Source organism: Lates calcarifer, linkage group LG20 (assembly GCF_001640805.2).
Source record: "Lates calcarifer isolate ASB-BC8 linkage group LG20, TLL_Latcal_v3, whole genome shotgun sequence".
In the NCBI taxonomy this organism is placed as follows: domain Eukaryota; kingdom Metazoa; phylum Chordata; class Actinopteri; family Centropomidae; genus Lates; species Lates calcarifer.
The window spans coordinates 19,838,375-19,860,366 of NC_066852.1; the positions used below are offsets into that span (position 1 = coordinate 19,838,375).

Below are 21,992 nucleotides of genomic sequence, written 5' to 3' on the forward strand. Positions count from 1 at the left end.
CAAGACTCACAGATTCTTTCATCACACATCTAAACTTCAGCATAGACGACCTTTATTGTAATAAGATTAATGAGATGTATCTGTTAATGTATGATACACAATTATAGAATAATAGCACAATCTGTTTCTTGATGAATATATTATTGTCAACAAATCCCATGAAAAGATGGAAACAAACAAGGTGATGGTCTGTGTCTCAGTACTTTCTGACTTCCTCTGTCGTGTCATCAGCCCCAAAGTCCATTTGTTTCTTCTGAGGATAATAATAATATAATATATTTTGGTGCTCTAGTATCCAGTATTAACTTAAATGAAAATATAAACTACAGCACCCATCTTCATCAAAATAGAATAACATGCCACCCAGTCAAATAGTGTGGCTCATAGATGTGTTTTGACAACAGTGAACACCACGAACTTTGTTGCTTCGCTTTCAGCAGCGCGCCGTGTCTTTTGGTCATCCAACTTGCCGTACAAAAACAAACATGGCGTCTTCTGCGGACGTTCACGTCCGAATTTGTGGACAAGAAATTATAAAATATGACCTAGAAATCAAGGCTCTCATTCAGGTAAGAAGTGAAACATGTTGTTTGGCTGTTGATCGATCGACTGATAGATTTTAGCTCGTGCTGACTTCGTTTGTTTCTGCGGAGTCCGTGAAGCTAACGTGAGCGCAACTTAACTCCGTAACAGTTACAACAAAGACGTAGAAAATGACTTTTCAGATTTCTAATTTAAAAAATGACTAAAAAATTATCTGTGTTTAACTTTATTTCCTCAAAATATTACTTAAGGGTTTTTTCACTTGATGTCGATGCCTGTGTGAGGTGTGTCTTTGTTGGTTTGTTTGTTTTTGATACCTCAACAAATATATTATAGGTTCAAGCTACCGACTTCATATTGTGAGCATTTTCCAATTAAAGCCGTCTCCAGTGGTGTGATTGTTTTTAGAGTGGACTTTCTTATTCATAGACAATTTGTATTTGAAATGTACATATTTTTCATTAATTATTTAAAAATATCTTTCCAACATGTATCTATTCTCAAAAAAGGTGCTTATAACATGAGTTATACAAATCTAAAAGATCTGATGTGGTTCACTGTGAATCTATAGAGGTCTCCAAAACATGAACGAAAATGTGAAAATACAATACAATTTTTAAAATGTAGTTTTCCACAAGCCATAACTTTGCAAACATGGAACTATATTTTAGAAGTTAAATACATCCAGTAGCGCAGAATTATGCCTGTTAACCTCAAACATGTAGCATGAATAGTTCAAAATAATGACTTAAGGAAATTTGCCATTTTTAGCAATACTCGTTTATAATTATTGATGATTATTTGGTTATTTAATTTGTAACTGGAATATTCCAAGTATGATAAAAAAAAAAAAAAGATGGGAGTTTGTTTTCACTGATATTCTTTTTTCAAATTCTATTAAAAAAATATTTTTTTTGGATTTGAGATTTTATTTATGTAATGATTTAACAGTGTGGCATCCCACAGTATGGCTCATGTCAGTACAGTATTTCTTGATCAGCCTTATATTTGTGTGTGTGTGTGTGTGTGTGTGTGTGTGTGTGTGACCTGCAGGACATCAGGGATTGCCCCGGACCTCAGTCTGCTCTCAGAGAGCTCAACTCTCAGGTCAAAGAAAAGTTCATCAAGCTCAGACTCAGAATACAGGTGAGCGTCAGCCACAGATGCATGATGATGACAGATTTCCTGCTTAAAATCCAAGCTGTTTCATTTGATGTGGTGTGTTGTTGTCGTTGTTGTCATCGTCAATGTTACTGTCAGGATCTGGAGCAGATGGCCAGAGAGCAGGACAGAGAGACAGACAGACAGGCCATCCAGGCAGAGACAGAGAGTCAGCGAAGACAAATGCTGAGGTACACTGGCTCACACACAGCAAATCATTGACTTTATTAATTTTATCACTGGACAAATCTAGATTAATCAGTACATCCATATGGAAAAGTCAAACAGAGTTTGTTTTCATGTTATTTTTTCTGCGGATTGCAGTAACCAGACAGCGTGGAGGAAAGCTAACCTGGCCTGTAAACTGGCCATAGACAACATGGAGAAAGACGAGCTGCTGCGTGGAGCAGAAAACCAGAGCACCAGACAGAGGTGAGTGCAGTTCTGCTGAGACTGATGTGGAGGTGAAATATTGTTTCAGCTTCATGGAATCTACAGTTCCCACAGTCTGGGCGTAAACAGACCGTATAGTGTTGTCATGGAATCAGTTAGCTATTTACTAACTTACAACCAGACGTACAACCAGAGCCCTGTTTGTTTTTTAGCTTGTATCATTTATTTACATTTTGGCTAATTGGTAAAATAGCTGCTAGCAGTTCCTGTTGTGTGTTGTTGTGTGTACAGACAAGTATCACTGAATTATTTCATACAAATTTTGAAATGGTGATTCACAGGCAGAGTGTCTTTCTGCCTATGGTTTCTAAGCGTTTCAAAGTTTGTTTGCAGCAGACATCAGAGAAAAAAATATCTCCAGAGAGCATTAGTCACACTGAATCTAAAAATATGTGGATCATGTCTGAGTTATGACTCAGAGAAGTTTTAAAGTACCTTAATTGCCTTGATGAAACTTCCCATAATTAACGTCTAGTTTTAGAACACCAGCTTGCACCTACATGATCCTTTCATCCACCTCATGCAGCATCTTTGTCTCATATCTCTTCTTCCTCTTTTTTTCATTTATTTAGCGTTTGATTTATTTGACAATCTAGAGAGAGACAAGAAAAAGGACGCTCCTGTAATTTGCCTGACGTTAAAATGCACTCCTGAACGACAGCTTTTATTATGAAAGAGGAGGGGAAGTATTTTATTACCTACCTCACCTCCCTCTGTAAAATGAGTCCTGTCTGAATAGGGCTTTAGTCATTAGTGATTTTAAGGTATCACTTTGGCTTGTAATAAAGAGACCAAAAAAAAAGATCCATCAAAAGTTGAAGAAATTGTTTTAGCTTTGCTCTGCTGGTAGAAAAGACACTGTTCTAGCTGTCACACAGAGGAGACACAGATTTCACAAGCTCCCACTACATAATAATAATATACATAAATATTATTTATATTATTACCAGTCTGCTGGATTGTATGTAACAGAGGCTTTGTGTGTGAATATTTCTCAGGAAGGCCACCAAAGAAAGCCTGGTGGAGACCAGCAGCAACATCACAGAGAGTTTGATGTCTATCAGCAGGATGATGGCTGAACAGGTGAAGCAGAGCGAAGACACCATCGGCACACTGGGTAAAAAAAAAACAATTGTACTCTGTCCATGTGTTTGTATACTTGTGTGGACAAGAGGAACCATCCAGTTTCACGTTTTACCTGTGAAAATCCAATTTCTCATGTTCTTTTATGTGTCCATCTCCCCTTTTCTTCCCTCTTAAACCTTTACTACCTCTTCTCCTCCTCCTCCTCCTCTTCCTCACCACAGCCACTTCCTCCAGGACGGTGCAGGAGACCAACGAGGAGTTTAAAAACATGACAGGGACCATCCACCTGGGGAGGAAACTGATCCTGAAGTACAACCGGCGGGAGCTGACAGACAAGCTGCTCATCTTCCTGGCTCTGGCCCTCTTCCTCGCCACCGTCCTCTACATCCTTAAGAAACGTCTCTTCCCCTTCATTTAGCCAACAGGCTCACAAGAAGAACGTTTTTCAGGTATTTTGCTGAGCAGGAAGTTACCTCAAGGACTTTTAGAAAGGATTACACAGAGAGTTAGAAGCAGCATTGAGAGTGGACTGCTGTGCATAGAAACAGTGTCAAATTTACAATGTTTAGTAGCCTTGTTTTTAGCTCGACTAAAATGCAATATGTAGGTTTATAAAATGGATATCAATGGTTTTGTAAGATCAACTTAAGTGAAAGGTGTATACTGACTAAAACTGGCATTATGAGGTTTCATGCAGCAACAGCAGTGGGTTTAAAGCCACAGCGTGCTTCAAACAAACTTGGTTGTACATGTTGTTTGATATTGTTTAAAGGCAAAAGTTTATATACTTGTTGTGAATAGCCGTACTTAAGGTTAAAAGCCTGCATCACACAGCCTCCCTCCTTTCTCCAAGAATGCTGCTGTGTAGTCTCGATACGTGGATTCATACAGTGTGGCTTAAGGCTGCGCACATTCTCAGAAAACCTATACTCAGAGGCATTTGTGGTGCTGAGAGCTTTGAGTGAAGTTCAGATCCTGTCTATTTTCACACCTCTGCACAGGCGTGAAACGGGTACTTTGGCATTAATGCTTCATCTGCCATTGAGAACCAACCAGGTCAAGGCCATAGTATGCAGTAACCTTTGTTTTGTTTACTTTTTGTCAAATTACAGTCTGTGCGTGTGTGTTCGAGAGGGAGAGTGTTTGTGTTTGTGTGCTTTGGGCAGCTCAAAGACACTGTTGTTACAGTTATTGAAGATTTTACGTGGTGCCTTTCTGTCCTCCAATCAGACATACAGTCTATTAGAAATGTGATTAGTTGCTCATCCTGCGAGGGATGTCTGCCGTTCTGAGTCCAATGACTATGTGAATGTTAAACACAAGGTGTGTTTGTTTGAATAAAGCTGTATATATTTCCAACATATGGAAAGATTTGTTGTTATGCAGCATTACCACAAATCTGCCAGTAGATGGCAGAAAACCCAACAACACGGGGGTGGTGATAAGTTAGTGGCCCAAGGTAGAGGGAGATGAGTTAAACAGCACTTGTTACATACATGTGAGTGCTTATGGAGAAAATAATTTTCGTGGTAGGTCTGTCATCCCTGCTGTGGAATATTTTCTCAGACAATGCTTCAGTCACCCGAAACAAGCTGTACCTTAGTCCACAAGCTCATCAGTCATCCCTTTTATATCACCACTAGAGACACTAACCACTGTAAGTTTGTGCAAAGAACCATTAAACAGGTCAGGACCAACTTAATCAACACTCTTCTCTCTGTCCAGTGACATCATTGTAGTTTATTTAATTTCAATCAAAATTGCTTACAAATGTATTTTTTAAATTCATTTAAATAAAAACTTACAAAATATAGCTTGAAACCTGGGGTCTGTATGAAATGTGATCGTTCAAGTAGAGCATCAAAAATACATATCTATTACACGCCACAACCAAAGAGTGCTTCCCTTCCTGCAGACTGCACCCTGACTGTCTACAAGATAACGTTTGATAGTGTGCCAACTACACGGTGCATAAAACAACAATGCTCATAAATACAAAAACAGACTTAAATAGGTAGAATACTGACTTTCAGCCATCAGCTGCACGTGAACTAGAGAGAAATTCCCTGTAGTGTTTACTCGTGTGTGTCCATGCCCGTTGCTGAATGATACTGCCACTGTGGTTTACTGTGATGTTGAAGTGAGGTAGATAATTGTTTTTTATCCTTGTACAAAGTCAAATGTAAAGAAAAATATTAATAGCACAAATACCCAACAAATTAAATAAGTTATGTTGCATTGCTTTCACCAGCAATACTACACTGAGTACTCTAATAAAACTACTACTACTGCCACTACTTTTACTCATTCTACTACTTATCCAATAGAAATAAGTGCACAATCTCTGAATCTTTGTGTACCCTGTCTGCACCTCTGCCTGCATAGCTGCGTGGCTCGCTGTAGCTTTATGAAGCAGTACCATTGGTTCTCTCAGACATGGAGAGACCAGTTTCAGTCGTGTTGTCGATCTGATCGAGCCCACTCCTGTCGTCTTGTTCGGCTGCTCTGGTTGGCTGCTGCACGGGTCCCTGAGCAGTGATAGGCCAGGGCACAGTGCTCGGTTGGGCGGTGGTGTGCTGCGGCACGTCCGATTGGCTGAGAGAACAGGTGCTGCCGAAGCTTCTGCACAGCGCCCCCCAGTGTTGCTCACATTGCCCACGCAACCGCCGGCTGACCCACGACCTGACCTCGTCGCCACACTTCAACAGGAAGTTCACCAGCTCCACGTAGGGTCTGGTAAGACATTAGGACATGCACACACAAGGAAAAAAAAACATGTCTGTTTAGTTCATGCTTTCAACAGAGACTTGTGTTATATTCAGGAAAAAGTGAGCTTAGTGCAGCTTTTAATGAACAGTGGACACTGGCAGATTCTGGATAGTGGCACACTGAATTTATGTTACAATAATAGCAATGCAATGTAATAATTTGGTAATGACTAAATAATAATAACTGTGTGATAGATACAGAGTAATAGGATTTAAGATTAGGATTTGATAAATATATTTATAATAGCATTGTCATTACTATATGATAAAAACTGCATAATAGCAAAAAGGGTTAGGCACAAATCTATGTAATTACAACTGTGTAATAACATAGTAATGACTATGTAATAACTGTGTAATAACATAGTAATGACTATGTAATTACAACTGTGTAATAACATAGTAATAACATAGTAATGACTATGTAATTACAACTGTGTAATAACATAGTAATGACTATGTAATTACAACTGTGTAATAACATAGTAATAACATAGTAATAACTATGTAATTACAACTGTGTAATAACATAGTAATAACATAGTAATAACTATGTAATAACATAGTAATGACTATGTAATTACAACTGTGTAATAACATAGTAATAACATAGTAATAACTATGTAATTACAACTGTGTAATAACATAGTAATGACTGTGTAATAACATGTAATAACATAGTAATAACTATGTAATTACAACTGTGTAATAACATAGTAATGACTATGTAATTACAACTGTGTAATAACATAGTAATAACATAGTAATAACTATGTAATTACAACTGTGTAATAACATAGTAATAACTATGTAATTACAACTGTGTAATAACATAGTAATAACATAGTAATAACATAGTAATAACATGTAATAAAGTAATAACATAGTAATAACTATGTAATTACAACTGTGTAATAACATAGTAATAACTATGTAATTACAACTGTGTAATAACATAGTAATAACATAGTAATAACTATGTAATTACAACTGTGTAATAACATAGTAATAACATAGTAATAACATAGTAATTACAACTGTGTAATAACATAGTAGTAACTATGTAATTACAACTGTGTAATAACATAGTAATAACATAGTAATAACTATGTAATTACAACTGTGTAATAACATAGTAATAACTATAGTAATGTAATTATGTAACATTGTGTAATAACATAGTAATGACTATGTAATTACAACTGTAATTACAACTGTGTAATAACATAGTAATGACTATGTAATTACAACTGTGTAATAACATAGTAATAACATAGTAATACTATGTAATTACAACTGTGTAATAACATAGTAATAACTATGTAATTACAACTGTGTAATAACATAGTAATGACTATGTAATAACTGTGTAATAGTAAATAACAACTGTGTAATAACATAGTAATAACTATGTAATAACTATGTCATAACTAATATCGCAGTAATAACTGTAATAAACATGTAATAGCAAATAGTGTGATAGAGTTGAGGTTACGGTTTAGGATTAGGGTATAATAGTGCTGTTATAACATTGTAATGTCTATGTAATAACACCTATGTAACACTGTAGTGATGAAGCAGTAATAACTATTTAACGATGTAATAGCAACTAAGTAATAACTACGAAATAATGTAACGAATGATATTATGTAATGAGGACTTATGCGACAGAAAATGCAGACAGAGCATGTTGACAGGCGTCATCTCTGGGATGATCCCATTGCAAAATGATAATGCATTTTTGTTTTAATTATTTATTTTAATTTGGGTGATGATAAAAGCTTGTTGGTTATTTGTTAATGTGTCGCCCTCTCTCACCCTGGAGGAAACATCAAGTGGAACTGGACCAGGTTGCCTGTGGTGTCCATGTGGTCCCGTAATGCCAGGCATAGCTGATGTTTAGAATAGCACTCTCTCTGGAGCGAGTACACCATCTCTTTAACCGCTGAGCATCGGCGGCTGACACAGCTGAATCGCTGTCGGAGTCCCAGGGCCATGCACCGCAACGCATCCTTCACAAATGACTTGCCCTGGGAGGAGGAGGAAGAGAGTGACAGGACGAATCAGTGGGACATTTCTGATAGAGTGTTTAGCAAAGCTGCGTGTTCTGAGAAATCATAATAATCCACTGTACTGATGAAGAAAATACATTTACATTTATCTTTCTTTTATTTCCTGTGAACACTAGATCCATAAGCTTAGAATAGATTCAATAAAACATGCTGTATTTACATTGGGAGCATTGCTGGTTCCTGTAATAATCTAAGAAGTGAACTTGACCACAGCCAGCATGGAGAGGAAGGATGATTACAACAGTCAGCAAATCTCTCGACCTACATGTGGCATGTGAGTATTGGAACATATATTGAAACATGAACGTATCTTTAATCTTTAAATGTAACTGCTACTAGTAAAGCTGCATTTGTGGATTTGGAAACATTTGGAGGAACTGCACAACCAGCTTTCTGACATTACTGCTCTATGAAATTATTATGGTTAATGTGTTGGCAATCACAGGTCTGTAGTAGGAGTGATACTTTGGAAGGTAGTGTCTTTTTTAACCAAGAGCAAAAGAATAAAGAGAGGATTCAACAATATATTTGTCTGCTTACTACCCACAGTAGTTATCTAGCATTACTTCCAAAGCCATTGAGCATGCAGTATCATGAACTAACTACTTACTTAAAAAGATTCATACACAACTAGCTCATCCACTGTGTAGTATTTCCTACTACCTACTACACAAGCTATAAGATTTTAGGGTAATGTCAGCACCTTAATCCTGCTCTTCATTGGAACTGTGAGCTTTCTACTGTAACAAACCAAGCTGTTGGTCAGTTTTGACATCGAGAGTCAAAATGACTACACAGAGACACTAAATTACCAAAAAGATATACAATATGACTAGAGACAAAAAGATAACAGAGATGAAAAACAGCTCAATATATATGGTGTGATTACTTTTTTATATATCTAGCCCACAGTCACTCACAGAACCTTACTGAACATCATCCACTGTGCCCGTTCCTACTGGAGACACATTAGACCTGCATCACTCTCTCATGCACTTCTATTCTAGTAAAGTCGACAAGCTGTTCCCTCTCTCATTTCAGTCCCCCTCTCAGTTTATTCTGTAACTAGTGCCGTGCATAACTATACACTGCTCCTTATACAACAAACATTCCTCACAAATGACTGCAATGAGTGATGGGATTAAATAGAATAACATGAATCCAAATATGTCTTATCTAAGTCTGCCCTTAGCTGCTGATGAACTTGGTTTCAGACAGTGCAAAAGAGGCCTAATGGTAAATAAAAAACTTCTGAAAGAGTGTTTGTCTTTAAGCGTCTGAGTGTATGAAATGAGGTCAGGCTTTTGTGCTGCTCCTTACCTGTGAGTCGTAGCGCCCGGCGTTGTGCAGCAGAGTCAGACAGATGTGGTGCAACCCTTGGATTTCACAGGAGTTGTTGTTGAAGCACTGAAACGTCCCACAGCCGACATCCCCTGAACTCACCAGGCAGCTCTGAATCTCCACTGAGAGGGAGAGACAGAAAACAGAGAAAAAGAGATCAGTGTTAACTTCCCCATGACATGAAACCACAGCACAGAGTGAGCCTCTCAGATACAGTATGTACTACTGTGCTGAGGACTTTCTAAGCACCACAGTAACATCGCACATGAAGATGACGAACAGTGCATCAATTTAACAGGAAAAAAGTTGAGAAGAACTGGTTCAGATTTCTAGTTATGCAATAAAATTGTGTTATAATTGTGATCAGAATGTGTGTGTGTGGTAGCAGGTGAAGTATTGCGATTACACCTGGTACTCAGTAGTGGACAGCAGGGGTGAGGCATCATCCAGAGGGGAGAGTCCACCATCAGTGATGGACAACGATGCTTTTAATAATGGATAGTGTTTGAACTAATTATTAATTGCATTTTTCTACATACAAATGCTAAACAAAGAGGAGTTTTTTGTCTTCTTTGCTTAGGAAATTATGGTCACTATACCTGAGTAGGCTACACGAGACTGATCACTTTTCGTTGCAAGCCTCAAATTTGTCTCAAGTTCATCTTTAACAGCAGAGAGGATTGTACTGTCCGCCGTTGCTGCTGTTGATGTTGTGCAGCCTGCAGGTCCAGGTCCGGAGGCCGGAGGTGCCGTCATGCACCGCCCCGCTGGTACGGAGGGAATGTGCTTGGACAGGATCGAGCCGCCGGAGCTGCGCATTGAATTACAGCCACCAACAGAGCAGGAGAGCAAACAGAAAGGCGCGCTCTAACTGCCCGGCACGGCACGGACCATGATATAGTTTAAACTGACAGGCTGCACAGAATGTAAACCATCCCAGGGGGACATTATTTTAACGATGCAAGGAAAGACCCACATACACAAGTTACAAATAACAGCCTGCCACGAGGTGCCGTAAGGTCACTGCACCTTACTGCACACACACAAGAAGTAGCGCTATTACCATGTAACTGTGCGTACAGCCAAATGATAAAGCAGCCTATTAGTCACCATCAAGGCTAATGAAAATTTGCAATAAAGGAGATCTCCAGCGGGATCCGCAGACCACACGTTAAACTGGTCCATCAGAGTAATCTACACACGCAGTTTAATGAAATGCAAACTTTTCACTCTCAGAAAACACTTTTAGACACACTACCTGCAGAGACCGCTCTCGGGGATCGCTACTGAGAACCTCGCATATGTTTTGAATTCAACATTTTTAAACAATTAAAGAACCAGAGACCAATCCGAGGCTTGATATTTCTACAGAGCACCCATACGCGGCCACCGGAGGCTCAGCTCAGATATTTTTTAAAACGTGTAACTATCTGGATGCCATGCACAGGTCACCTGAGCTCACCTGTGCTCTGCAGAGAGAGTCGTCTCTTGGGCTGGCTCACTTGTTTCTCCTGGACATCATGCGGATCCACGGGCAGCACCTGATGACAGGCCAGGAACAGGGAAAACACACAAAACACAGCGGATAAGTTCACCGGCATGACGAAGACTGACTGAGTGTTTTTTGTTTGTTTGTTTGTTTTTTGTTTTTTTGTTTTTTTCAGGAGTGTAGCCTTGCAGGGAGGGGTTTCCACTAGATAGCACCACCGCAGCATGAAGGCTGATATATATATAAAGTTGGACGGCGGGGGGAGGGGGGCGGTCACCACGATATGACTGAAGGGAGCGCGTGTCTCCACCAATCACGGCGCAGCCACGTGAACGCGCAGCATACTGGAGCTACAAGTTTATCATTGATCAGAGAAAAAAACAGGACCGACACTGGCAAAATGTATCTTAAGTGCCGGGACAAAACTGTCTGATGATTGGGCTTCGGTTTTTTCTTTATCGAATAACTGAATGATGAAAGGAGGAGAGTAATAGAGAGAGGCAGAGGGAGTGAAAGGTCATGCTGAGTGAGAGAAAATAAACCTTACTTTCATAAAATCCCGAAAAGTAAATTTGTTCTTATAAGGTCTTCCTGTTCCTCTGGAGTCTGCGGGGGTAAGTGAAGGTCAACCACTCAAGACATCCACACTCAATTAACCCGCCAGCCAACCAGCCCCCCGTGTGAGTGTGTGTGTGTGTGTTTGAGGGTTAGCAGCTGCTTTCTTTCTTGGCAGGGAGACGTGCAGCGAGGAACGTATCAGGAGCACACAGACTGAAAGAGAGAGCAGGAGTAAATTAAAGAGGGCTCAGGTTTTCCAAATTGTTAGAGTGCTACATTCCTGTAAACTTACATTTTTCTCACATCATGACTGTCTGGCATACTTTGTATATAAATAAACCTTTAGTATTCTTATACAAAATACAAACAGCACATCAGCATTTATAAACACTTTAAAGTTGTATCACCTGATTTTATTAAAGCTATAATATGTAACTTTTCCACATTAAAATGTGTATACTTCCATTATCCAAAATGTTTCCAGCAATTTTCAAACTCAGAAATTCACAGTTTCAGCATTGTGGTTGTCTGCCAGAGATGGTTAAAATTAACTTTCTATCCACTCTCAAGCAACTTTTTCACAATATGATGTCTTGGTCATTTTTAACTATATATATTAACCAGGTGAGGGATTTTAGTCATCGGACATCTGGATCTTAAGTTATCAAAAAAAAAAAGCCGAGATAAAAACATCTTCCAGCCTCTCAGAGAAGTGCTGTGACTGCTGCATCACATCATCATTTTTAACATGAAACTGTTTTTACCGGATTCAATCACCAGATCCATTTGTTTTAGAGTGGAGGAGACAACTGTGGATAATTTAAAAACCTGCTCAGTAACTGACACTGAAGTAATCCTAACCAGGAGAAGTTGACTGAAGATAGAAGCATAAACACTAACTGCTGTATAAAGCATTACGAAAAAATTCTTACGCACTAATAAAACCATTACTCACAATTTATAAACCCTTTATACCAGATATTCTCTATGCATGCCTACTTCAAAGTTTCACTTTTTAATTTTACACACACACACGACCTTCACTGACATAAGACATTCCCTCCAGCACCTAATCCTAAATATGTACCTATATCTATATCTAACTAAATGCCTGACTCCAACCCTGACCCTGAATCTAGCCTAATAAACGTAATAGTCACCTCATCCTTAAAACCAGCCAAAATGTTGTCACGAAGCAGAAGTGTCCTCACTATGGTGGTTTAAATTGAACAGTAATTGAAGCGTGCACACACACACAGACATAGACACAGAGACTTTTTTTGGTACATGCTCTAAAAGGTATGTCTTCTGTCAAAATATAGAAGTTTATTTTTTACTTTTTAATCCTGAATAATTATTTCTGATGACATAACTTTGACACAGCTGTCAGACAGAGGGATGTATTAATATAAAGCTGTATCTGTCTGTATTTTGTCACTTTTGTACACTAAGGTTCATTTTGTCCCTAATAGCAGCTTCGAGTTCAAGGTGAGTTGAGCTTTGTTTTTTTTCTTCACGATGCATTCAGATCATGTGACCTAGTTGTTGTGGTTGTATGTCCTGATTCATAACGGCCATGACCTCTGGCCCTTGACATCCACAAAGGAACAGGTCGCAGTCATGTGACACCATGACACTGGCATCTCTGCGCGAGCCAAACAAATACCTCAAAACCTCTCAGTCCTCTGCCTCCTTGAGTTTTATCAACTCCCATATCCAAGAGGCCTTCAATGAACGTGGTTGAGAACAAGTGTGTGTGTTCCAGTGCGAGGTCAAGGTAGAGAGACAGGGTGTGTTTATGTGTGTGTGTCCCTACAGGGGCCCAGTTGGGGAAGATGTACTCTAACAGAGACTAATGTTTGAATGTTTGGACGTTGGTTGGAGGACTTTTTTTTTGCAATCTTTCCCGCTCATTCTCTGTCTCATCCTGCTTCAAAACAACATCCCACAGCTTCCCTCACTCAACCCCTAATGACCACCCACACAATGACCCTTCACCCCAACACCGAACACACACACACGACCTTCACTGACATAAGACATTCCCTCCAGCACCTAATTCTAAATATATATCTATATCTAAATAAATGCCTGACTCCAACCCTGAATCTAGCCTAATAAACGTAATAGTCACCTCATCCTTAAAACCAAGTCTCTACCTTCAGTCAGTCCTTTGAAGTAGTGAGGACCAGCCAAAATGTCCTCACAAAGCAGAAGTGTCCTCACAACGACAGTAACTGAAGCGTGCACACACACACAGACATAGACACAGAGACTTTTTTTGGTACATGCTCTAACAGGTATGTCTTCTGTCAAAATATAGAAGTTTATTTTTTACTTTTTAATCCTTTGTTTTTTTTCTTCACGATGCATTCAGATCATGTGACCTAGTTGTTGTGGTTGTATGTCCTGATTCATAACGGCCATGACCTCTGGCCCTTGACATCCACAAAGGAACAGGTCACAGTCATGTGACACCATGACATCAGCATCTCCGCATGAGCCAAACAAATACCTCAAAACCTCTTATTCTTCTGCCTCCTTGAGTTTTATCAACTCCCACATTCATCCCTTCAGTGAACATGGTTGAGAACAAGTGTGTGTGTTCCAGTGCGAGGTCAAGGTAGAGAGACAGGGTGTGTTTATGTGTGTGTGTCCCTACAGGGGCCCAGTTGGGGAAGACGTACTCTAACAGAGGCTAATGTTTGAATGTTTGGACGTCGGTTGGAGAACTTTTTTTTCGCAATCTTTCCCGCTCATTCTCTGTCTCATCCTGCTTCAAAACAACATCCCACAGCTTCCCTCACTCAACCCCTAATGACCACCCACACAATGACCCTTCACCCCGACACTGAACACACACACACACAGAAATACTCAAAACAGACGCACACTCACATGCCCAAAATGGCACACTAATGCATATAGACACCACTGTGCAAACAGCACACGTGCAGGACCCTCTTGCCCTCTTGTCTTGTACATGATCATGTTGTAAACAACATTCTACATGTCTGCCTCGGGATGTGTGTGTGCGCGTGTGTGTACATATAGATCAAATTCATAAGTATCTGATTTATGATAATTGATATGAGGAGGAAGCATAACAATAACCTTTGGGCTTTATAAACTCTGTGATCACTTAGCTGGTTCACCCTCATGTGTTCAGTTCACTATAGCTCATGTGGCATGATTCAAAACCTGAATTTCAAGGACCACATGCAGTTTGGAAAATCTTTTATGTGTAGCATCATTATCTCTTTAGTGAAAAGTGATTCCAATGAAAACAGTTCAAGGTGAGTTTTCAGGACTTTCTTTTAGCAAAGACAAGCTACTGCTGAGTTTTTCCAAACACAACAAGTCTTTCGATGCTTTGAGCACTACCAGGGCTAAATAATCTGTCCACAGGTGTCATATAAATTGTTATAAAGCCTTGAATTAATAGATATCTAATTGGACTGTAAAAACAAGTATTAATAAATTCTCTATCAAACTAATCCATTAATTAATCAATTAAACTTAACCCTCAAGTCTTAACCTAACACACATTTGTGTTAACATATGGATCAGTCTTCTGCCAAAAACAACTGAGTAAATCAATAAAGTTACGCAACATGTAATGACACAGACACAAACACACACACACACATACATGCACTCAAAAAGGACGGAGGTTTAAACTTATTTATCGAGGCTTTGAGAGCGACAGGGTTTCTCTACAAACTGATCTTTAAAAACATTATAAACTAAACTGGGCATCGCAGACACAAAGATACTGCTTGCGCCTCATGTCTTTTATTTGATGATGTGTGACATACATTACATACATTTTTTTAAAGGATTTTTTTCTAAAACACCATCATGCATGTCTCTGCAGGATTGGTCATACAGGATAAACAAAACTAGTTGTAGAGACACGTACACTAGTGGCAGAGACAGCAAACTGTTACAGATGGTGGAGGTAAGAGGTTTGTCTCTAATATATCAGTGTTGAGATACTTCTTTTTATGTGGAAGTCAGAACAACTGCCCCACCTGGTGGTACTGTTTCTTTGCTATGGACTCTCTCTTATTGCCATCAGTCAGAGGAAATGGCTCATTTCCACAGGCTTACCCACTATCTCACATACAGTGAATCAGATTATCTTAACTGATAAAATCCCACAACTACTATAAGATAAGAAAAAAAGGCAGAGAGGAACATGATGTCAATCGTGTTTAGTAAAGAAGATGGGATGCATAATCAATACAACATGTGAAATACATGCACAAAAAAGAAATCATGATGTGATGAAAATTGAAGATCTCTATATACTGAACAAAATATATTTACATTTGTTTCTTTCATTAATTGAGTTATAGAGAAATTACAGGATCTTCTTCCTCTAATCCTCCTGACTGAAGTCTAACAGCTCACCAACTTCACTCATCAGTGAGAATCAGAGTAGACGGAGTTTAAAAGTTTAAAACTAAGTTAGTCAATGTGTTGTTAATAGAAAATGTCAACATATGTCGACACAAACACAAAGACCCTGAGTGAAAAATCTGCAGCACACAATATACGACACTCCAAAAAAAAAATCATAATCCAGGTTTGTGCCATGCAGTGTAGTGACAATGCAACTTCTCCAGCTGTGTCCTTGTGCAGCACAGACGGGCAATGAAACAACACCTGATGCTGAACATTTTGAATGTTCCTGGCCTTAGCCTCTTAATTAGACATAGCAGGGAACAACCGCCTCCTCTTCATCCTCCTCGTCTCAGGCTGCACCTTTTGAAAGGCTAACATAGCCATACAACATTGTGCATAGACCAACATGTGTACCTGCAGCAGGAGAGAACATACAGATTTCTTTACTGTGTTTCTGTTGTTCTTTGTCTTAGACTGTGCTTCTGTTTTTTAAAAACAGACCTCATGGGGTTTTGGGGCCGGAGGCGGACGGGGCCTCCTGTGCTTCTGTCTGTTCAGATGGTGCAGAGTTAGAACTTAAGGCGTTCTCCTCCTTCCTGTCTCCCGACAGGAAATCGTGGATGGCAGTTTCTATATGCGGCCGGAAAGTGTGGTTCATTTTGGGGTCCACGACCTGCGTGATGATCCTGTCCACACCGGACTCCAACATACCAGATCTTTAAAAAAAAAAAAAAAAAAACACACATACAGGAGTTACACCAAGAGTTGACACAGTCAACCAATTATCTGATAAGAAAAATAATCATGAGTTGCTACTCTTGTATTTATCATCCTCTCCTTTAATGTGTCCCAACTTTTTACAGAAGAGCAATATTAAACATCTGGAGAACCTCTTTAATAGAACAATGTGGCACCCTGACTGGATTTCAATTTTATATCATAGCAAATGTCTGCTATGAAATCATAAACTGTAAATTACCCTGTGGACTAACATATAAAAATCACCTTTCTCAAAATACATTTTATACTGTTATTCCTTTAGACCATGCACAGGACAGGTAATAAAATCAAATACTAAAGGTAACACTCACTGAACGACACTTTGCCTCAGTCCGTTCCTCATCTGGTTCTTGTTGATAGATGGGTTCCAGTCTTGTGTGCTCAGGTGTGATGTGACAAAGTTGTCAACTTTCTGTCGCAGGTTCTGATAGGCAGGCTGACAGCAATGACAGTGACAGGAACGTAAACGCGAGCAGTCAGCTGTGCGCAAAAGTTTGGCTGATTTGTGAAGTGAAAAGTAGGTAATATAAACAGACATTAAAAATTACAAAATGTAGCATTTCTACAAATGTTAATGCACTCTTTACTTTCTATTTAATGAACTTTAAAAACAGTTATTGTGGCAAATGAAGGTGGAAAAGTTTGGGCGGTCAGTTCTTAGTAACGCCCCCTTTGGCGGTCACTGTCCTGTTGCGGGACATTTGATGCCACACAACTCCAAAGCAGAATATTTCCATCCTCATGCTTAACAGCTGGCAATGGACGGGAGTTACTTTGTTAGGGTACTCAAACACTTGCACAATACACATGCCACAATTATGTTTTCGTTTATTCCCACATTTTATAGGTTCGTGGAGTAAAGGGTATCAGTGCATTAACATTTGAAAATGTCTTGTTTTTAATGTCTGTTTGCATCCAGGCGCCCGTACTTTTACATACAACGGTACCACAGTAATAGCTCACACTAGCAAACTATAGCAGAAACTACATGGAGGGTATACTGTGGAAATGGAGAGAACATAGCTAAGAGTAGCAACGAGTCATGGTAAATGAACGCTGGCTAACATTAGCTTGGAGTCTAGCTAAAGTTAGCTGCCTACCTTCGTATCAACGTCGGCCAGACAGTCCCGACGGAACTCGTCAAAAAGCCCCCGGTTCTTCAGGTGCTCTACTATCATAGCGATCAGCTGCGGGTCTCCAGGAGGAAGGTTGGCCGGACTCACGTTACCGGTACCCTCCGCCATGCCAAACGGATGATACTCTACTTACCTGTTTGCTACATTGAAAGCTAGGTTAGCTAGCGATGGTGTCAGCGCTTAATAACAGGTGCGTTCGATTCATTCTCTCCCTCTCTCTGAAAACAGCGGGCGGAGTGATCGCTCGTTTTAAACAAATGCTCTTCTTGCGTGTACCTTGGCAGTTACTATTATTGGAACGGTAGATATTGTACAACAAATCGAGTGCGCCTTCCCAAGTGTCACGCATGCGCATTCGGAATCTGACATCGGAAGTATTTCGTTCAAGTGTCGTCGCGGATTGGAGGTTAAAACGTTAGCAGGCAGTGAAATAACATTAGTGAGAAGGTAAAATTAATTTAAAACACAAACTGCACTCTCAGAACACTGGAGCGAGTTCTGTAGCTTTCTCTGCAGACAAGGGTAGTGTGTTTCATTAGCCATAGCAGATTTTAGTTTGCCTGGACCATCCTTGTAGAAGGTATCGCTGTTAGCTATGATGCTAACATGAACTAACAGAGACATATCCCTTCACGTTACCAAATGTGCAGCAGTAAAGTATCCTCATGTGAGCTGAACCACAACAGCCATGTGAGCATAGACGGCAGGTTTTTAATGTGTCCAAGACAGCTAGCTAACGTTGAGTCAAGCTGTCAGCTCTTACTCTGTGTTGAATTAAAACGACCGTGAGTTACAGCGTCAGAGGAGAGACATGATTGGTTGGCCAGTGACGTGTTAGTAAAAGTTCTCTCTTGTGGGAAATCGTGTATCAGGAGCGGACCAGATATCGCTTTATTTATAGGCTAAGCTGAGTTGTTCATCAGTTATTTTTACAGCATTAGTCTGACTCAGACAGTATCGTGTGTGTTTACTGCCACAGGCCCCCTGTCTTGCAGTTCAGAATGTCCGTTAGAGATATTTTTACTAAATCTATGAATGCAGAGGATGCTTTTTGTTCTGACTTTTAATGGATAGTAACTAGTAAACGCTGACCTGGATAATTAGACATTCCACGTTCTTGTTGCAGATGAGTGGTGACGGAAATACCAACAAAGAGTTTATGGAGCAGCTGCGGATGCAGGAGCTCTATGGCCAGAGAAATGAGGATGGCTCTGATCCTTACACCTACGTCGACCCGGAGGACGGGACTGTTTACGACTGGGACCATGAGAAGAAAGCCTGGTTCCCTAAAGTATGAACATTTCTCTACCTCGGAGTTTTCCTACATCATGATTGTTATTTAAAGCCTTTAAATCTCTCTGTGTGTATGAACAAATGTAATGGATTGTTTTTGTTAATCAGCATTCACAGTTTACTTCATATAAAACTATAAATATACCAGTGCTGCTCTAGTGGATATTTTAACCTGTAAAGCATAATCTTTGTATTGTTGCAGCCTCTATGGGGTGTAGCAAAACTGGTCAGAGCCAGTTTCTGTGTTAATGTTAAGTAGGTTTATTTTGTTTTCCTAGATAACAGAGGACTTCATCGCAGCCTACCAGGCCAACTATGGTTTCACTCAGGAGGGAGCTCCAGATACAAACAATGCTGCAGTTAGCAGCACCGAGCCAGCAGCCCTCAAACCAGACAGCAAGCCTTCGGAAAAGCAGCAACCAGGAGATGCAACCCAGAACCCAAACCCAGAGCAGCATGAGACCCCAACTAAAGAAGCCAAGCAGAAAGGAGAGAAGAGGAAAGCAGAGCCAGGTAAAGTGACATCTTGTTTAGCTTTGTTTCTTTTTTCTTTTGTTCACAGTATAAATTTCTATGTACAATTTCTATGTTTAAGTGTGTATAGTGCATCTCTTGATTAAGGCTTTTCCCCCTTTTTGTGCATTTAGGATGGTTTGATGTCGATGACAATAAAAACACAAACGTCTATGTGTCAGGTTGGTATCACTAACATTATTTTCTCTGTCACAGAGTCAGTTGTCCAATGAGTAGCTGACTCCATTTGTCCCATCTCTCACTCCGTCTTATCTTTCTCTCCTGGTCTCCTCTAAGGTCTGCCCCCTGACATCAGCACCGAAGAGTTTGTTGAACTGATGTCCAAGTGTGGCATTGTGATGCGGGACCCCATCACAGAGGAGTACAAAGTAAAACTCTACAAGGATAAAGAAGGGAATCTGAAGGGAGATGGCCTCTGCTGCTATCTCAAGGTTAGTTTGTCGTTAATGGACCAAATAGATTATGACAGAAAGCATAATTTCCAGTGTTAGCTTTAAATCTACATGGTAAAGATATTAGTCTGTATTTGCATTATACTTCAGTGAAGTGATTATGTGTGTGTGTTTTCTGCAGAAGGAGTCAGTGGATTTGGCCATGCGCCTGATTGACGAGTCAGAGGTCAGAGGTTACAGACTCCATGTGGAAGTGGCTCGGTTTGAGCTAAAGGGCCAGTATGATGCCAGTAAGAAGAAGAAGAAGAGCAAAGATTACAAGAAGAGGCTGCAGCAGCAACAGAAGTAAATACTGCTTTCTTTCTGCTCTGCACGCAGGGATAAACTCCACTTCCCATGATGCTGTACCAGCTTAAAGAAAGACACATAATTGGGTATTTCTGTCTTGTTCCTGTGTGTCTTTGTCTGCACAGACAGCTCGACTGGAGGCCAGAGAAGCAAGGAGAATTAAGGAAGAGACATGAAAAAGTTGTCATCATCAGGAACATGTTCCATCCCAGTGACTTTGAGGTGTAGAGATAAACACATACGTACATACATACACACACACACACACACGTACGTCCGTTGTGTGTATTCATCTTTGTTTTCTGTGTCGGCCTTTTCCAGGAAGACCCACTGGTGTTGAATGAGTATCGTGATGATCTGCGGACAGAGTGCGAGAAGTTTGGGGACGTCAAGAAGGTCATCCTCTTTGATGTGAGTTTAATGCCATTACTGCTGTTTTAAAGTCACAGGAGAACAGTTTGTATTTTCCATCAGTGGCAACAATAAAGAGCTGGTATGTGGTTGTATTTGTGCCACAGAGACATCCAGATGGCGTGGCATCAGTCGCGTTCAAAGAGCCTGAGCAAGCTGACGCGTGCATTCAGTCATTTAATGGTCGCTGGTTTGGAGGAAGGCAGCTGTCTGCACAGCTTTGGGACGGAACGACAGACTATCAGGTACGCAGGCTACAAATTACAAACATCAACATTTTTGAGAAATCATAATTTTAAGATTTAATAAATAATAAAAGTATCACAATAATGATAGATATGACACCAACTCAAGCCTCTTGGTTTACACTCTTTTTGAACAGGTGGAAGAGACGTCACGAGAGCGAGAGGAACGTCTGAAGGGTTGGTCCACTTTCCTGGATGGGGGCAACCAAGGCCAGGAGAACACCACCACCAAACCAGCAGAGACAGGCACGACCACAGAACCTTCAGAACCCCCCAACACCACGGAACCCGAACAGCAACCAGAAACAGAACCACAACCCTCACAGCAAGAGCAACAAGAACAGGACATGGACTCTACAGACAGCAGCCTGGCAGGAAGTGACGATGAGGAAGCTTAGACGCTGAACATGCACATCGTTTGTCCCCATGGCAGCCAAGTGGGAGAATTGTGTTTTAAGATGAACTGCTGCAGATCTCTGTCTTGGAGGGGGGAGGAGGAAGAGAAGGAGGAATTTGGACAGTTTGATCTGTTTTGTAATGTAGAAAAATAAAATGAAGACTTTGTCTATTTTCATCATTTTGGTTTATATTGTAATTAGACCTGGACTTGGCAAGATGGTTAGTCCTGAAATACACAGCTGTCCCTTTATTTCAGTGTGTCAGTTTGTTTACAGTAATGTGCTGATAACCCTAAAATATTAATGAATTAACTGAAACTGTGTTGGATTTGAATTGTAGAAAATTGTTAAGCTTCAGTACTCATTACATTTATTTTAAATACCAGTAATCTGCTCTGATATGGTCTTTACTTCTTGGTAGTACATTAGAGTTTTCTTAAAAGCAGAATTAGATCTCAAACAGTGCAGTTCAGCATGACATGTAATGTTGCTGTGGTCAAAGCTTAGTTCTCTTATTGCAATGAGGCTTTTTTTATTCTCCTTCTCAAGTGTCTGAGCATATCACAGGACACTT

The 21,992-nt window shown here is 40.0% G+C and overlaps 3 protein-coding genes across 4 annotated transcripts; 2 read left to right on the forward strand and 1 right to left on the reverse strand.

Annotated features, from left to right (window-relative positions):
* Window positions 1–440: 440 nt before the first annotated feature.
* On the forward strand, window positions 441–5,056 carry bnip1b (BCL2 interacting protein 1b). The gene is made up of 6 exons (XM_018691566.2): window positions 441–569; window positions 1,597–1,689; window positions 1,804–1,895; window positions 2,029–2,136; window positions 3,156–3,274; window positions 3,465–5,056. Exons 1-6 carry the CDS (start codon window positions 486–488, stop codon window positions 3,659–3,661), a joined length of 693 nt encoding a protein of 230 aa, XP_018547082.1. The 5' UTR covers window positions 441–485; the 3' UTR covers window positions 3,662–5,056.
* LOC108893181 (uncharacterized) lies at window positions 4,964–18,027 on the reverse strand. The gene is made up of 7 exons (XM_018691039.2): window positions 17,762–18,027; window positions 16,973–17,097; window positions 16,387–16,597; window positions 10,887–11,226; window positions 9,404–9,546; window positions 7,830–8,041; window positions 4,964–5,976 (listed from the first exon to the last, which is right to left on the reverse strand). The coding sequence occupies exons 1-7, from the start codon at window positions 17,903–17,905 to the stop codon at window positions 5,649–5,651; spliced, it is 1,503 nt and encodes a 500-aa protein (XP_018546555.1). The 5' UTR covers window positions 17,906–18,027; the 3' UTR covers window positions 4,964–5,648.
* A 117-nt stretch (window positions 18,028–18,144) lies between these two features.
* htatsf1 (HIV-1 Tat specific factor 1) lies at window positions 18,145–21,597 on the forward strand. 2 transcript variants are annotated; one of them, XM_018691558.2, is made up of 10 exons: window positions 18,145–18,244; window positions 18,924–19,088; window positions 19,369–19,603; window positions 19,738–19,785; window positions 19,901–20,055; window positions 20,198–20,361; window positions 20,490–20,586; window positions 20,686–20,775; window positions 20,883–21,020; window positions 21,158–21,597. In XM_018691558.2, exons 2-10 carry the CDS (start codon window positions 18,924–18,926, stop codon window positions 21,416–21,418), a joined length of 1,353 nt encoding a protein of 450 aa, XP_018547074.1. In that variant the 5' UTR covers window positions 18,145–18,244; the 3' UTR covers window positions 21,419–21,597. The 2 variants fall into 2 exon arrangements, with proteins under 2 accessions (XP_018547074.1, XP_018547076.1); XM_018691560.2 differs by lacking the exon at window positions 18,145–18,244 and adding an exon at window positions 18,299–18,319.
* The last annotated feature ends 395 nt before the right edge of the window (window positions 21,598–21,992 follow it).

What these genes read in the sequence shown, in the direction of transcription:
- bnip1b (XM_018691566.2), top strand. Translation starts at nt 486, where the DNA reads ATGGCGTCTTCTGCGGACGTTCACGTCCGAATTTGTGGACAAGAAATT. An exon ending in AAATCAAGGCTCTCATTCAG is followed by an intron (nt 570 to 1,596) that starts GTAAGAAGTGAA and finishes TGTGACCTGCAG; the next exon opens with GACATCAGGGATTGCCCCGG. An exon ending in CAGCGAAGACAAATGCTGAG is followed by an intron (nt 1,896 to 2,028) that starts GTACACTGGCTC and finishes TGCGGATTGCAG; the next exon opens with TAACCAGACAGCGTGGAGGA.
- LOC108893181 (XM_018691039.2), bottom strand. Translation starts at nt 17,905, where the DNA reads ATGGCGGAGGGTACCGGTAACGTGAGTCCGGCCAACCTTCCTCCTGGA. An exon ending in CCGGGCGCTACGACTCACAG is followed by an intron (nt 8,042 to 9,403) that starts GTAAGGAGCAGC and finishes TCCTCCTCCCAG; the next exon opens with GGCAAGTCATTTGTGAAGGA. An exon ending in CACTTGATGTTTCCTCCAGG is followed by an intron (nt 5,977 to 7,829) that starts GTGAGAGAGGGC and finishes ATGTCTTACCAG; the next exon opens with ACCCTACGTGGAGCTGGTGA.
- htatsf1 (XM_018691558.2), top strand. Translation starts at nt 18,924, where the DNA reads ATGAGTGGTGACGGAAATACCAACAAAGAGTTTATGGAGCAGCTGCGG. An exon ending in CACAAACGTCTATGTGTCAG is followed by an intron (nt 19,786 to 19,900) that starts GTTGGTATCACT and finishes GTCTCCTCTAAG; the next exon opens with GTCTGCCCCCTGACATCAGC. An exon ending in AGAAGGTCATCCTCTTTGAT is followed by an intron (nt 20,776 to 20,882) that starts GTGAGTTTAATG and finishes TTTGTGCCACAG; the next exon opens with AGACATCCAGATGGCGTGGC.